Source organism: Sitophilus oryzae, unplaced genomic scaffold (genome assembly GCF_002938485.1).
Source record: "Sitophilus oryzae breed Bouriz unplaced genomic scaffold, Soryzae_2.0 scaffold_227_pilon_pilon, whole genome shotgun sequence".
Classification (NCBI taxonomy): domain Eukaryota; kingdom Metazoa; phylum Arthropoda; class Insecta; order Coleoptera; family Curculionidae; genus Sitophilus; species Sitophilus oryzae.
Window position 1 is genome coordinate 4,421,253 of NW_022146782.1, and position 16,215 is coordinate 4,437,467.

Here is a 16,215-nt window from a genome sequence, read left to right on the forward strand (position 1 = left end):
GACTTAGACGCCATATTAGTTTTGTATTTCTGTGAATTAGGGTTTTAAACAACGTTGCAGTTTGTACTAAATTAGGCTTCTAGCCAACGTCGGTATCCAACGTCGTTTCGACCCAAAAATTATTCTCCAAACTAGTGCAGACTAGGGTTGGTACGAGGTTGTGCCGACGTTGCGCCCCGACTAAATGCTGCTTGGGAAGGGATATTGATCAATATATTAAAAACTTAATAAGCCTTTAAATGGTTTGAAACTCTGCTATTATACGGGGGAAAACACCCTGTATAATATCAGATTTAATAATATATTTTTACATAATGTTTATAAGGATTTTATTGTCTCAGCTGTAATTCCTGTAACGTTTTTCGATTCTGATGAGTAAAATAAAAAACAAATATCAAAATATTCCGGTAAAAATGATTTAATATCAACTTTTCTTATGTACACATCAAATATTTTACATAAACTTAATAAAGAAATAGGAAAAAAATTCCAGAACATTTTAAATTACGTAATTCTTTTCAACGCTTCTTCAAGCCTATCCATATGCCGTTTTTTGTACTCAAAATGGCTGTTTTCGAAAACGTGATAGGTATTTCTGTTTTTTTGACAGGTTCCAAACTAAATTGTGACAGAAAACTCACTACTAGAGCTTTGATTTCTAGCAGAGCAAATCTGGAACCTAAAAATAAAATAACACAAATAATTAAAAGATTTAAAAATAATACCTTGTAAGTAATTATATATCGACAAACTATGGTTAAACTCGTTGAATTTGACACTTTAGTCAGTTTAATAATATATTTTCGTACTTTTGTGTTTAACTTTGTGCCTAGGGTTAAAATTACTTTTTTATATTGTCAATCACGTCGCAAAAATTATTACTTTTGTGTCGTTTGAAAAAAACATAGTTTACTAAAAGAATACAGTGTGATTGAATAAATACAACGCCACAGGCCACTGTTGTCAAAGAAAAATGAACAAAGAATTAAGAAAAAAGGGAAATTTATAGTAAAAACAGAATAGAATGACCAAAACTATTTTTTTAGTTAAATAATTAGGAACTAAAGGGCTCATTGAAGGCTCTCTATATGATACATCCTTGTATAAAAAGTTTTTGTTGATAAAAATGCCTAACTCAAAGTACCAATCAAATTTATTCTATTTAGCTGGTACACCCTGTAGGTATTTGTACTGTGATGTAGTTTTTATTATATCACACAGTATCCAGTATTTTTTTATTGTTTACCAATACAATTCCTGGGTCCCATCCCAAAAGGCATGTATGTTCCTGGAACAATCTTATGTTTATTTTCCTCATTGAAACGTTCAGGGTCGAAATCATCAGGATTTGGAAAGTAATTAGGGTCCATATGTAGTCCGAAGATCGGTACGACTACTATACAGCCTTTTTCTATCAAAAAGTCTTCTTCGTTTTCTAATTTCTTATCTATGACGTAGTTCTAGCAAAAAAAGTGTGTTATTTTAGAAGAAAACTCAAAGAAATCCCTAAATATAGAGGTGTCCCAACATATATGCACAGATTAGGTATACTCGATAAGTATACAGATAAAAATCCCGAATATCCCTAATTCGTGGTACGAAAATTGTGTTTTTTATGACGATGTGCAAACGAATAAAATTTCCTGTGCGCAAAAATAAACTCGCGTAAAATAACAATAAACAGCGTAATAGAGAGATATCGCTAAACCGAATAGCGTGCATGGACGTTAATAAGGCCAGGTGTTATTTCCTTTACGTGAGGTGGTATAAACTCTCTTCATTTATAGTAGTTATCGGATCGGAAAGAATTCTGTTCGCGTCGCGTCCGCTATTTAAACTTAACCTAACTTTGAATTTAAAACTTTGAAATTGTTTTGTTTACTAGGTATTTTAAAACTAGAGGGCTAAAGTGCTTATTTCCAGTGCTTTATTGTTCAGCGTCTGCCAGTGGGTTTAGGGAACAAGCAACAAATTCTCTTAGAAGGGCTAAGTCGTCAACTGCTGTAAACCTAAGCCTCTTTATAGGTTCTTTAATATTGGAAGAGGTGCAATTCATATTTTGGGCCATATTTATTTACCGTAAAATGGGGGGAATAGAAACATAGTGGTGAATAGAAACAAAATTTCTGAAAAAAATCAAATCACGATTAAAAATATTCAAAGTAAAAAGAGTCGACATATCTAATTTTTCTATCATTGGTAATACCCTTGTTTATATATTAATAGTTAGTCAATGTGCCTGTATAAATCGATGCTGCCAACTGGTGGCAGAAATTAAAACGTAAAAAGGGGCGGAGACTATTGAATTTGGCAAAGAAGTAGGGACTAGGAATTCTTCGAATTTCATTATCGGTAAATAAAATATCTTATCTGATTCGAACCGAATTTATACCTCAAAGCGTTATTTACATTTTTTATTTTTGGACATGGATTTATATTTATTTTGATTTTCATGGCTACTTGTTGGATACTGAAGTATTATATTAGGTATATAAATATTTTATTTTTAGATGGATAATTAAAGAATATAATATGAAACTATACCTAAGTACCTACGTCTGTAACTTTGTAAAAAGTGTGGCGGATTTAACATAATGTTTTTTTTAAATGTAACATCCTATTTTATTTTAGATTCTGCGTAAAATTCTGTTACTTTTTTTTACGTATATTTCTTGTATAATGGTGTAAGCTAAAACTAGTTTTATAATATTTCAATTTGTTGACGAAGAAAAAATATTAGATATTTATATGTAGATATTTAAGGTAGATGCTACAGGCTGTTCAATATATATTTTTGAAATTCGACTACGTATTTAAAATAGAAAAATATCTGCAGATTCTTTCAATTACGCAGCCTATACTGAGTGTTTTTTCAAAAGCGGTTCACCTCTATAACTTTTTTATTTTTTCAGATAAAAAAATTAAATTCGGGGTTTACCAAATTCGGTATGTTACTATATGACATAAATCGAGATTGATTCGTATTCCGTTAGTTTCGGTCACTTCCTGTTTCACCGGAAATGTATACGAACATGTATGAAGTCAAGTACAACATTTGATTTTTAAATGGTACCCTCGGTATTTTTTATACTTTATTTGATAGAAAATGACATTCTGAATAGAATGACATATATCATATGTCAACTTTTGACATTTTCAATTAAAGAAAATAGCATTTTAAAATTCAATCTAGTGTCATGGCTGTGTTAAAACTATATTTTTATCTGTGGCAGCACTGTTTCTGTCAATCCGCTGATCAATAAATGTGAGATCGATTTATCACCTATTTTGTATGGCGCGAAAACTTTATAAATAAAATATTTATTTTTAAAGTAGTACATAAGCTGGTACATGTAAGTTGTTATATTATATGTATTGTTAATTATTATAAAACCTACTTAAATATGTAATAATTTACTATTTCTAATCACCTTGTTGGAAATAGAATAGATAAAAACCTTAACATCAATGTGTGTTTCTATTCTCCCGAATAGCAGGTGAATAGAAACACAAATGTTATTTTTATTTAATATTTATATGCATATTTTTCAAAAATCAAATTATATGTATACGCAAAGAACAAAGACCCATGTTTTAAAATATTCGGGAAAATAATATCACATTTTTATCAACCGGTATATCGCTAATAGCCTACGAAACTGTTTCTATTCACCCCATTTTACGGTAATTAAAACTAATCCCAGCTACTTAAATATCAAATTACCTAATAAAACTAAAGTAATAATTCAAAACAATTCAAACATAACCTAAAATTAAAGATCTCGAATTCTGTTCCATGCCCATTTATGCAATTTTTAAACGTTATTTAGAAATAGCGCTTGGTGTAATTGATCCGCAAATTACGTCAGGCGGTAACGGTAGCGGGTGTTGCGTTAAAAATTGACTCGCGCATATCGTAACCATGATAAGGTACGCGTAAATACTGCATGACGCTATTCGGTTTTCCGATATCTCTCTAATAACTGTGCCGGTCAGGCGCTGTGCACAATTTTAGAGGCCATAAGTGGGCGTGCTATGTGCGCAAACTAGTAACCTAACTAGTGCCCGATTCCGAAAATTGGAACCACGAAAAACAATAAAGAAAAAACAAAGTTTATAATCTGTATAATCTGTGATATAAGTAACTATTGGATTGTAGCCAATTATTGCAACTTGCAACAACTCAGAGACACAGCTTACAGAATAACATAGCTTTGACACTCGCCAATTTTTCCCACGCTCGAATTTAAAACGCCCCACTCCGACGATGCGCTAAGTGAATTAAGCGACCGACGGTCATTTTATTTAAATACACTAAAAAGAATAAAATAAACTCTTTTTCTTTAAAACTTTTATTATGAATTTAGAACGTCATTACACAATTTTAATATTAGATATATAAAAGCTTGTCGCGAGATTTCTCTACATCGATAAACAAGTAAATTAACTAAAACCTGTGTCTACCCTGTCTCATTTTCAAAGTTTATGTTATGATAGACCACTAGACCAGGAATTACAAGATAAAGTTGTCGTACCAGATTTTTATGAGTGCAACTGTACACTCAAATCTCGCGACAAGCTTTTATATAATATTAAAATTGTGTAATGACGTTATAAGTTCATAATAAAAGTTCTAAAGAAAAAGTTTATTTTATTCATTTTAGTGTATTTAAATAAAAACTTGTTTTTAAAAAAGTTTTTTTATAAAATTTTTCAGAACAATTTTGAAGAACTTTTCTTAAATGAAAATATATTATGTAAATTCGTTAAATTATTTCAGACAATTAAATTCAACCATCAATCAAAATTTTCCTATAATGTATTTTTTGTTAAAATTATACGCAAAAGTTAGAATTTATTATACCTTAAAGAATATTAATAAGAACTTAAATGTAGCAAACAAAAACCGAAAGCTCCTAATTTAGAAACATTCGTAAATAACTATAAGTAGTAATCAATGTACCTATTTCATTTTGCTGTTATTTCTAGAAATAAATTAATTAATTTGTTTTTTAAATGTTTTTCTTTGAGAATGCATATTTATTTAAAGTCAACAATTTAAAAAACGTGTATCTAAATTATGTTCTAGCACCAGTCGAATAATTTTTTACGTCACGTGTAAAATTTTTTTTAAATACATCACTGGGCTGACTGGCGCTTAAGCGGCTATTGGTTTTGGCGAGAGAGCTCGCCGCTCTAGTGTTCCCCCTCTTTCGAATCGCAAATCCGAGCGTAAAAAGATCAAAGCGGCACGCTACACTGTCCGAGCTGGTTTTTACTTAAGCTGTGTCAGAGATTGTAGGTTATAATCTTTACCAGTCTTATAAAGTAAGGTAAGGTATTTTTACCCCTTAAAATACATTCTATATAGGGTGTCCCAGAAATAAGTGCAAGTATTTTAACTGGTAGTATATAGTTCAATCCCAGAAACACGCGAAAAAAAAATTTTTGAAAATTCGAAATTTTTTGAAAAATTTTTTGGATTATTTTTTATTTTTTAGTTAAAAAACATAATTTCTTGATAATATGGCAACATAGGTATTAGATTAAATTTACAAGAAAGAAAATCCAGAAAAGATCCAGTGGTTTTAAAAAATTTTAGCAAATAAAAAAAAATATGTTTCTTTTATCGAGATCTACCACCCCTTAACATATTTGCACTTATTTCTGGGGCACCCTGTATATTTTAGAGCTAATCCGTATTTATTTATTTTTCTGAGATGAAGAGACTTACTAACCTTTGTACAAACTCTGCTGATTGCAAACGCAGGTGGATACAATCTCAGAACTTCAGAAATTACTTGATCCAGGTATTTCATCTTCAAAACTGCCTCGTAGTCCAGTTTTCCACTATTTTTCAGCAAGGTTTCGTCTATTTCCTGATGAAGCTTCTTCTGAATTTCTGGTTTGATAGCCAATTCGTAGGAGATGAAACTAAGAACTGTAGCTGAAGTTTCAAATCCAGCAAAGAAAAAAGCCAAACTAGAAAAAAAATATAAAAAAATGGTAAATCTGTCCACCCTTTTTTAGCATTAAAATCTGTAGCAAATATAGTAACTTTTATCCTCAAAATTTCATTCAAATCACTAAAAGTGCTTGGAAGATTTTTTTTTGAATCGAAAAAAATTGAAGACTCATTTCGCCATGAATCTACTTATGCCGGGTCCAGATCAAGTCAACAAAAAGTAAAAACGATTTTGAGACAAAAACAAGACAAATTTGCGACAAAAAATGGGCAATTCTGGCAAGACAAACTTGAGGCAAATTCGTCCACACCGCAACGACAAAAGTGCAACAAAATCAAAAGTTTAGTTGTTGCGAATGAGTTTTATTAACCACGTGTGATTTCACTGGTTTGCTCTACTGTTGGCAGCACACGCCATCCACACTGTGCCAACAATTTGTCGTAAAATATACGAACAAAACATAAACACTTTGATCTTTACCGACTCGAGACGGCACATTGAAAAGTCTCCGAATTTTGAAACAAAACAAAAATGAGACAAAAATATATCAGAAATGTATTGGATTTGTCGCAATTTTGTCGTAAAACACGAATGTTTCTGTCTACTTCGTCTGGACCCGGCATTACAGGCATAAAATAGGGAACAGTGGCAGTATGCAGGATATAAAACAGCATATTGAATGAAAATACGAAAATAAGGTTGATGTCACTGATAATTTTACTCTGTGTGATTCATTTTGAACGTACGTCAAAAATTAATACAGTGTAAATGATGCTTTTAAGGGGCATTCCTCGACATAGAAGGGGCGTTTGATAACACCTCATTTCAGTCACTGACGAGAGCTACAAGGAACCTCGGATTAGAGGAGACCTGCTGCAGGTGGATAGACTGCATGCTCAAAAGTCGAGTGGCATATACCACCCTACTAAATGAGACTGTTGCCGTCCGGGTGGCGGGAGGATGCCCGCAGGGTGGAGTTCTCTCCCCTCTGCTGTGGAATCTCGTTATGGACGGACTGCTTGATATGGATACGCAGACGATTTGGTCGTGTTAGTCAGAGGTAAGTTTAACACAACAGTAAGGGAGCGAATGCAAAGGGCCCTGAAGATTGTGGAATCATGGGTGACACGGGAGGGACTAAATATCAGTCCTACAAAGACCGTAATAATCCCCTTCACCAAACGAAGAATTTTGGAGGGACTAGGACTTCTAAGACTCTGCGGTGATGAGATTCCTCTCTCGGGGGAGGTCAAGTATCTAGGAATCATGCTGGATACCAAACTGACTTGTAACCGACATTTGGAAAATGTCACAAGGAGGGCGGTGACTACACTAGCGGTAGTCAGACCACTTCATGGAAAAATCTGGGGCCTCAGACCACAGATGGTGCACTGGCTGTACACTGGAATGGTGAGGCCTTCAGTAACATATGCATCCTTGGTATGGTGGCCTAAGGTAATGCAACAAACAACAATGCTCAGTCTTAGTAAGGTGCAAAGACTTGCTTGTCTGAGCATAAAGGGGCAATGAAATCAACGCGCACTGCATCAATGGAGGCGCTTCTGGACCTTCCGCCTCTTCACATAGTGATCCAGGCGGAGGCAAGAATGGGACTCTATCGACAACAAAGTGTCTTGTCCCCGGGAAATAGGACAGAAACAGGACACTTAAAGATGGGAGATTCTATCGGAGGATCTCTACTCCAAATGAGATCGGACCAAATGACCCCTCTTTATCACTACCACAAACCATTCGAGGTGAACAAAATGGATCGAGGAATGTGGACAGATATAACATTTCTTCAGGATGGACTAACCTAAGGGACTAACCTGGTATACAGACGGGTCAAAGACCGCTGAAGGAACAGGAGCTGGAGTATTTGGGGAAAGACCAAGGGCAAGCTTATCCTTTTCCTTGGGTAAACACTCAACCGTATTCCAGACAGAAATCTTAACCATTCTACAATGTGCAAGAGAAAACAATAGAAGAGCTTATTCAGGTAAGCTCATCAATATATGCTCAGACAGTCAGGCGGCACTTGGGGCGCTTGTGAACCCAAAGGTATCGTCGAGACTCGTCTGGGAATGCCTGGGTGAACTGGGAGCTCTGGCACGAAGGAACCGAATTAAATTATTCTGGGTGCCGGGCCACAGCGGCATCCAAGGCAACGAAAAAGCCGATGAGCTAGCTAGGCAGGGATCATCGGCATCCTATCTTGGTCCAGAGCCAGTACTGGGAATACCCAAATGTATGGCCCGTAGTGCACTAAAACTCTGGATCAAGGAAAAGCACAAAGTCCACTGGAGAAACAGACAGGGGCACAGGCACAGCAAGGCTTTTATCCATGGACCTAGCTCTAAAACCGCAAAAGAACTGCTAATGCTTAGCAGGAATAAAGTGCGGATTACAATAACAGGCCTCTTGACAGGACACATGGCTGTCAAGTGTTATCTGAACAAGCTCAACCTGTATCAAGGAAGTCTTTGCTACAGACTCTGCGATAAAGATCCTGAAACAGCGGAACACATAATATGTCATTGCGAGGCTCTGGATCGCAAGCGACACTCTTTATTTGGGAAAGCTAGGCTAGAACCGGAGGACCATGATTACTTATGGAGCAGTTGGTGCACAAAACTAGAGCAACGGACGGCAAGGCTAAACCTATGCAAAGTCCAGAGACTAGCATGTGTTTGCATCACAGGAGCCATGAGAACCTGTCCAACAGCAGCAATGGAGGTCATTCTAGATCTAACACCACTGCACATTGTCATTGGTAGATATGCCAATGCGACAATGATTAGAATGGTCACTAACGGAATTAGTACTGGGAGAATTGTCAGATCAGGGGCTTGGAACACCCTCATAAAGGAAATACCACTCCTGCAACTCCCAGTGGACGATATGCTAAGAACGTACAACTTTGAGAAACATCTCCATGTAGTATTGAGCAATAAAAAGGATTGGAAGAGCGAAACGCTTGCCCAGCAGTTAAAAGACCATACCATAACTTGGTATACTGATGCTTCCAAAACCAATACGGGAACAGGGATCGGAGTGTTTGGGCCGAGAGCTAAATACTCCGAACCAATCGGCACTTACCCTAGTATCCTACAGGCAGAAATCTACGCTATCGAAAGATGCATACAACTTATCTTAGATAGGAACTATCGGAAACAAAGAAATAGCCATCTTATCTGATAGTCAAGCAACGTTAAAGGCGATCAACTCAATATCAATCAATTCGAAATTGGTCAAAGAATGCATAGAAGAAGCTGAATAAATTAGGCAAAAGAAACAAAGTCCTCCTACACTGGGTGCCTGCTCACCAAGGGATAGAAGGCAATGAAAAAAGCAAATAATCTAGCTAGGAAAGGGCAGCGAACACTCCACTAACTGGACCAGAACCGTTCTGCTTTCCAAGTGGTAACCAACTCAAGGCGGAACTCAAGAACTTGGAAGATTCCATCCGCAACCTGGAATGGAAATCTTGCAATGGTCTCAGACACTCGAAGAAGTTTCTGAGGGCTTATGATCAAGAAAAATCACAGATCTTCCTGGGTCTGAGTAAGAACAATCTTCGGATTGTCACGGGGTTTTTAACAGGACACTGTCTCCTCAATGAACACCTCAGTAGATTGAAACTAAGAAGAAACGGCGAATGCAGATTCTGTGGGGAAGATGGGGACCAACCAGTACACCTCATCACTGAGTGCGCCGAGACGACAACCATTCGTGCCATGAATTTTGGTACGACTGATATTGGAGATGGAGAACTACCCTCTATAAGACCGTGCCAGATATTGGCTTTTGTCAAAGCCCTGGGACTGTATGATGAGTTATGATTCAAGAAAGGGGGACACAATGGATCTGTAAGGTCGAAGTGATTAACCCCCCTCCCACTCATTCTAAATTCTAAAAAAAAAAATTCTAGAACCGGAGGAACTATGCTCCCATCCTATCAAGGACCTGCATAAACTAGTGCAGGGCACAGGGATAGGAGAATGGGTGCAGATATAGAAGGGGAACAAACACAATAGGCCGCACAGGTCGCAGTGTTTCCGGCAGAGGACGGCCCCTTGTTAGGGAAAAAAATGATGCTTTACTTACGCTTGAGCTGCAATAACATTGTCTGCAAGTTCTACTTTTTGAGAAAATCTTTTTTCTTTCTCTATTTCTTCTACAGTAGCGAATCCTGCATTTTCATTTGTATTTTCTTCCTGTAATTCACCCGTCCTAGCTTGCATCAGTAAATGGATCATGTCAGGTCTTGTTATATGATTTTTTTCTCTGAAAGCTATGGTGTCACTGACTATTTTCTTGAAAAAATCCGTCACAAACTGGGGAAATATTGAAATTTTCAAGATCTACAATAAAAAAATGTGGTTAATAGTTAATTGTGTATATTTTTACTTCATCATATTATGTAGTTCCAAAAATTCACTCTCAATGTACCCTTCTATACCTAAGTCATGTAGTAAACTACGGTATGATTGAAAAAAACGGCCTTCAGTTGGCTTGAAAATTTATAACAGCGATCTTCAATTCCAAGCCACCTCTGACGCCGTTTTTTTTTCGATCGCATGGTGCAATAATAATGTAAATATTTTACTTGTCCCAACAATGGAAAGAATCCAAGAATCAATCCTCTAAGAGCATTCCTTCCTCTGAAACTCGCGGCAAAAACATTTCCCATTCGGAAAAACTCATTTTCTCTATCTTCCAACGAATTGACTTCGATTCCAAAGGCACAACTCGCTATCACGTCATTGGTGTATCTGGAACACGCTTCTTTCATCTCTAACTCCAAAACGGCAGAGTCTTTGTATTGCTCTATGTAGAAATTCGTGAAATTTTGAGCCACCTGAACCATCAGATCGAACATGTGCCTCATTTTGCTGCTTGTGAACGCTGGGCTTAGGGTTGATCGCATTTCTCTCCATTTGTGACCTAAAATTTAAGTAATTCTTATGTTAATTTATTAAAAACCATAGTTTTAAGGCAACGAAAAATACCCTGTAAATTTTGATTCCTTTGAGAGCGTCAAAATCTTTTGTCTTACCTTCTAATGAAAATAGGTTTTGTGTTAAAACCGTATCGACATTTTTGTTACTGATGCTAGGATGATCATGAAAATGATCAAAATCTTTGGTGGTGATTTTTTTTATTAATTCCAAATCCGTCACCATGAGTGAAGGTTTCAAGAACTGGAAGCTACCATAGTATCTAGAAAAAAAAATGATCATAAAATTATCAGATTATAAAAACAGAAGTAGATTAATATAAAATATAGCCAAGTCTAGCATTTTATGATAGTTTTATGTCTTTTAAAAATTGAATATACATTACCCTAAAAATATGATTACCCCGAAAAAATATTACCCTGAATTTGGTTTACCTAAAAAATGTATTACCTTCTATTTTTTACCTCGAAAACTGACTAACAAATGTGTTACTTGACATTTTTATCCTAATTACCTCGAAAATGGGTTACCCCAAATTCAAATTACCCTGATAAGGGTATTATAACAAAAACTGAAAATAGTATGTAAAATAGGATGTATTTTTTTATTTTAATTTCTTATTTAATTTTAGATAAACCCTGGTATATTTTTCTTTGTTTATCCTAACGACATTTTGTTATTAAACACTCTAATTACCTCGAAAATCGGTTACCTCAAATTCAAGTTACCCCGAAAACGGTTACCTTCAAATTGAATACTCTAAGAAAATTTTATATTTTATACAGTGTTTATTTTTTTAGTTATATCTTAAAAATTGAGTCACCTTGATTATAGGTTACCCTAAAATATGGTTACCCCGAAAAACTGTTACCCTGAATTTGGTTTACCAAAAAAGTGTAATACTTTCCATTTTTTATCTTGAAAACTGACTAGTAAGTGTTTTACTTAAAATTTTTAGCCTATAGTTACCTTGAAAATGGCTTACCCCGAATTAAAATTACCCTGAAAAGGGTATATTTATTCCTTATTTAATTTTAGGTAAACCCTGGTATATTTTGCTTTGTTTATCCTAACGACATTTTGATATTAAACACTCTAATTACCTCGAAAATAGGTTACCTCAAATTCAAGTTACCCCGAAAAGGATTACCTTGAAATTGAATACTATAAGAACATTTTAAATTTATACAGTGTTCAATTTTTATTAGTTATGTCTCTTAAAAATCCAGTTACCCTCAATATGAATTACCCTAAAAATATGGTTGCCCTGAAAAACTATTACCCTGACTTCGGTTTACCTAAAAAATATATTTCCTTGTATTTTTTATCTTGAAAACTGACTAGTAAGTGTGTTATTAGATGTTTTAAACCTAGTTACCTCGAAAATGGGTTACCCAGTATTCAAGTTACCCCGAAAAGGGTATTAGAATAAAAAAAATGAAAATAAAATAAGATATATTTTTTAAATCCTTATTTAATTTTCGATACTCCCTGGTATAGTTTGCTTTGTTCATCCTACTGACATTTTTAAAATTAATAGAAGCAAAAAATAGTTTTCTTAGATTTTTTTACTTACCTAGTGTTTGGATAAAAATTATAAGCCTCTCTGATGAGTACCAAAAAAGATTTTTTTGACAAAAATACAGACAAAAATCTACGCCACAAATTGATGTGTTCTACGCCTTTATTGTTCCAGTATTTAGCAGGTTTAATAAACGTTTGATAAAATACATAAACAATCACGAAAAACACAAGAAAAAATAACATTTTTTGGTTGTTTTAATACATTTATTTTTACAGCGCATCAATTTTGTGTTAAATTATTATAACAACTTGTTTTGGCGAGGACAAACGAAATTATATGTTGTCCATAAGTGGGACAACAACCTGCTACGTGCTGCTACAATCTAGTATTTGCAAGATTTAGTTTTGATCGGTATGCAACCAAGAATATTTCTTTATAGCTTAACTAGCGTGCACCAGCGACTTCGTTCGCGTCGAATTATTATATACAGGGTGTTTCAAAACAAATGCGAAAAACTTTAGGGGGCGATTCCTTGTTCAAAATAAAGGGTAGTTTGCTTTATAAACGTTGGGTCAAAAGTCAACCATTAGGGAGATATCGCGGTACAAAAATGGCGGAAAAATAATGTTTTTATTTTTTATCTTGAAAACGAAAAGAGATAGACTAATGAAATTTTATGGAAGCATTACTGTTATGAAAACACACTTTCAGGTAATTTTTTACTTTTTTAAAATGCGTGGAAGGGGTTGAAATAAACTACCCCTATCATTCTTGTTAACGAAATTTAAAGAAAAATCTTATCAAACACATGCAAATGCCTTAATTTGGATAGCTTAGTTTGTTTAGAAACTATTTTACCCCTTGTGATTTTTTTGATAAAACTCACCGATTGGAAATTAAAAAATAAAATATAAAGCATTACATGTCAGGACAAAAAAACATTTTTAGATTAAGAATCTAGTGATAATAACAATAATAATAATCATCTAGATAATAACGTATTGCAGTAGAGTAATGTCAAATAAAATAATATTAGGAACATCCTAAAAAGTAACAGCGGCCGACTAGATTTTTTCCTAAAAAAATTACAGCAGCCCACTAGATTCTTTATCAGAAAAATTTTGTCTTGACATGTAATGCTTTACATTTTATTTTTTAATTTCAAATCGGTCAGTTTTATCAAAAAAATACAAGAGATAAGAAACTTTCTAAACAAACTAAACTATCCAAATTAATTTTTTTGCATGTGTTTGATAAGATTTTTCTTTAAATTTCGTTAACAAGAATGATAGGGGTAGTTTATTTCAACCCCTTCCACTCATTTTAAAAAAGTGAAAAAATTACCAGAAAGTGTGTTTTCATAACAGTAATGCTTCCATAAAATTTTATTAGTCTATCTATTTTCGTTTTCAAGATAAAAAATTAAAACATTATTTTTCCGCCATCTTTGTACCGCAATATCTCCCTAATGGTTGACTTTTGACCCAACGTTTATGAAGCAAACTACCCTTTATTTTGAACAAGGAATCACCCCCTGAAATGTTTCGCATTTGTTTTGAAACACCCTGTATATAAGTCGTAAGATAAAATTTTCTCACATTTATTTCAGCATGAGAGAAAACAATATGGCGATATTATGATATAACTTGGTAATATTTGAGAGGTTGGAAGGTTGGAATATTGGAGAGGTTGGTCTCTTGGAACTGGAATTTCCAAAAAATCCCTTCTTATCGAACCTCTACACCCTAGAATCAACCTGTATGCCAAAATTGAGCTTCTTACGTTGAGTGGTTTGAGCAGGATCGTGATTAATCAGTATGTCAGTCACTTAAGGATTTTATATATTAGTATAGATTTTAAATAACTATAGAACACATCGATTCTATAAAATTTGTGTAAATTCTGTCCAATGAGAGACTACATGAGAGTGACAGATGTCCGTCATTTTAATACACAGGTAAATTGTATTTACTGTCATTTTTTGGATGTTGTCTGTCAAGAGCAACCGTTTTTCTCTCATTCAGTTTTAGAGTTAATTTTGACAAGATTGATGTCAATTTTTAGTAAACGAGGCCTAGAGACTGACCTCGCCAAAATCACCATCGATTGTTATCTCACAGCCGTCTTTGACGCCGTTTTTTTTAAATGGATATGATTTAACACAAAAAGAACTTTTGGCAGAGACAAAAAACCTTTGTAATCATACTAGAACTATACATAAAAAAATTAAATAAAAAAAACACTTCAATTTTAAACTTTAACAACTTTATGATTTACTCACACATAATTTTCAAGATAATATATCTCAACGTACTCAGAATAAAATATACAAAACTAAGCTTTATTATAAATAATACAAACAAAATTTGTTAAAAAATATCATTCATCTCATTATATACAGTAAGAATCCAAGAAACCTTAAAACTAAATAAGTTTGTTCACTTTTAAAAGCTAAATATCACTCTCAAAATTGTTATACTGACATTTTGTAAAACAGTAGTATAATAATTAATAATATGTGTATAAATACACACACCGGAAAAATCTAGGGATATCATTTTATTAAAGTTAAAAATAAATATTTTGAATAAACAACCACATATTTGTAGGTCGATTCTTTCTACTTCGATTGAAACGAAGTAGTCACTCTAGTTATTTCTAAATTTGGGATATTTGCAGAAGTGTTTGTGCATTTTTTGTCAAATGTATAAAAGGCACCTAGCGTCAATTGTTCGAATTTAACCTGTACTGGCTATGTTTTTATGATAACTGGCCAGAATTCATTCAAATAACTCTGTTTAGTATTAAACGACATTATGGAGCGTAGACATCTTAACAGAAACGTAATGCTAAGGGCCATGGGTATGCTCGAAGCTGGAATGCGCCAAATCGACGTAGCTAGAGCATTAAATACAACGCAAAGTGTAATATCGCGATTAAGTGTACGCTACCGTGAAAGTGGTGATGTTGCTGAAAGGCACACAGGGCGACATCGCATTACTACCCCTCAGCAAGATCATTTTTTACAATTAAATGCTCGACGCCGACCGACTCTTACAGCACCAGAGCTTAGTTTAGTTCTCCAGGAAACACATAATGTAACCGTTAGTCCTGACACTGTTCGCAATAGATTAAGAGAGGTCAACTTAAGAAGCATACGCCCCTGGAGAGCTCAACCCTTAACGAGAGGAAATCGAGAGGTACTATATTTGTGGGCTCAAGATCATGTTCAGTGGTCGAATGAACAATGTGCCAATGTTCTCTTCACGGATGAGTCATGGAGAGAACCGGGAAATTTTATTCGGTTGGATCATGTTCAGGAAGTGCACCCTTATCAAGGTGGAACAGTTATGGTCTGGGGAGGAGTCCAGTTAGGCCGAAAAACCGATCTCGTTTTTCTTGAAAGGTTTCTAACAGGAATCACATATCGTGATTTAATTCTTGAGCCTGTCGTGTTACCATATGCCAATGATTTTGGGAGAAACTTCATTCTCATGCATGACAATGCACGGCCTCATACAGCCAGAGTGGTAAGTGAGTTTATCAATGCTCATCAATTAAACATCTTACCCTGGCCGGCACAATCTTCTGACCTCAACCCCATCGAGCACGTATGGGACGCGGTCCAAAGAAGAATTTTGAGAATGGGTATACCTCGTGAAACTCGTAGGGATCTGGTTCGGGCCGTGAATGCAGCGTGGCAGGCTGTACCTCAAGAAGAGATCGACAACCTGATCAGGAGCATGGAGAGACGATGTAGGGC

At 34.8% G+C, this 16,215-nt stretch overlaps 1 protein-coding gene across 1 annotated transcript; it reads right to left on the bottom strand.

The window, feature by feature from the left end:
* Window positions 1–394: 394 nt before the first annotated feature.
* On the bottom strand, window positions 395–12,822 carry LOC115884311 (cytochrome P450 9e2-like). Its single transcript, XM_030902850.1, has 7 exons — window positions 12,504–12,822; window positions 11,026–11,189; window positions 10,576–10,913; window positions 10,074–10,330; window positions 5,739–5,982; window positions 1,247–1,460; window positions 395–679 (listed from the first exon to the last, which is right to left on the bottom strand). The coding sequence occupies exons 1-7, from the start codon at window positions 12,692–12,694 to the stop codon at window positions 519–521; spliced, it is 1,569 nt and encodes a 522-aa protein (XP_030758710.1). The 5' UTR covers window positions 12,695–12,822; the 3' UTR covers window positions 395–518.
* Window positions 12,823–16,215: the final 3,393 nt, after the last annotated feature.

Bases quoted from the DNA above. Each gene is read 5' to 3' on its own strand.
- LOC115884311 (XM_030902850.1), bottom strand. From the start codon at position 12,694: ATGTTATTTTTTCTTGTGTTTTTCGTGATTGTTTATGTATTTTATCAA. The intron at 11,190-12,503 runs GTAAGTAAAAAA...TTTTTTTTCTAG, and splicing joins AATTTTTATCCAAACACTAG to ATACTATGGTAGCTTCCAGT. The intron at 10,914-11,025 runs GTAAGACAAAAG...CTTAAATTTTAG, and splicing joins AAACCTATTTTCATTAGAAG to GTCACAAATGGAGAGAAATG.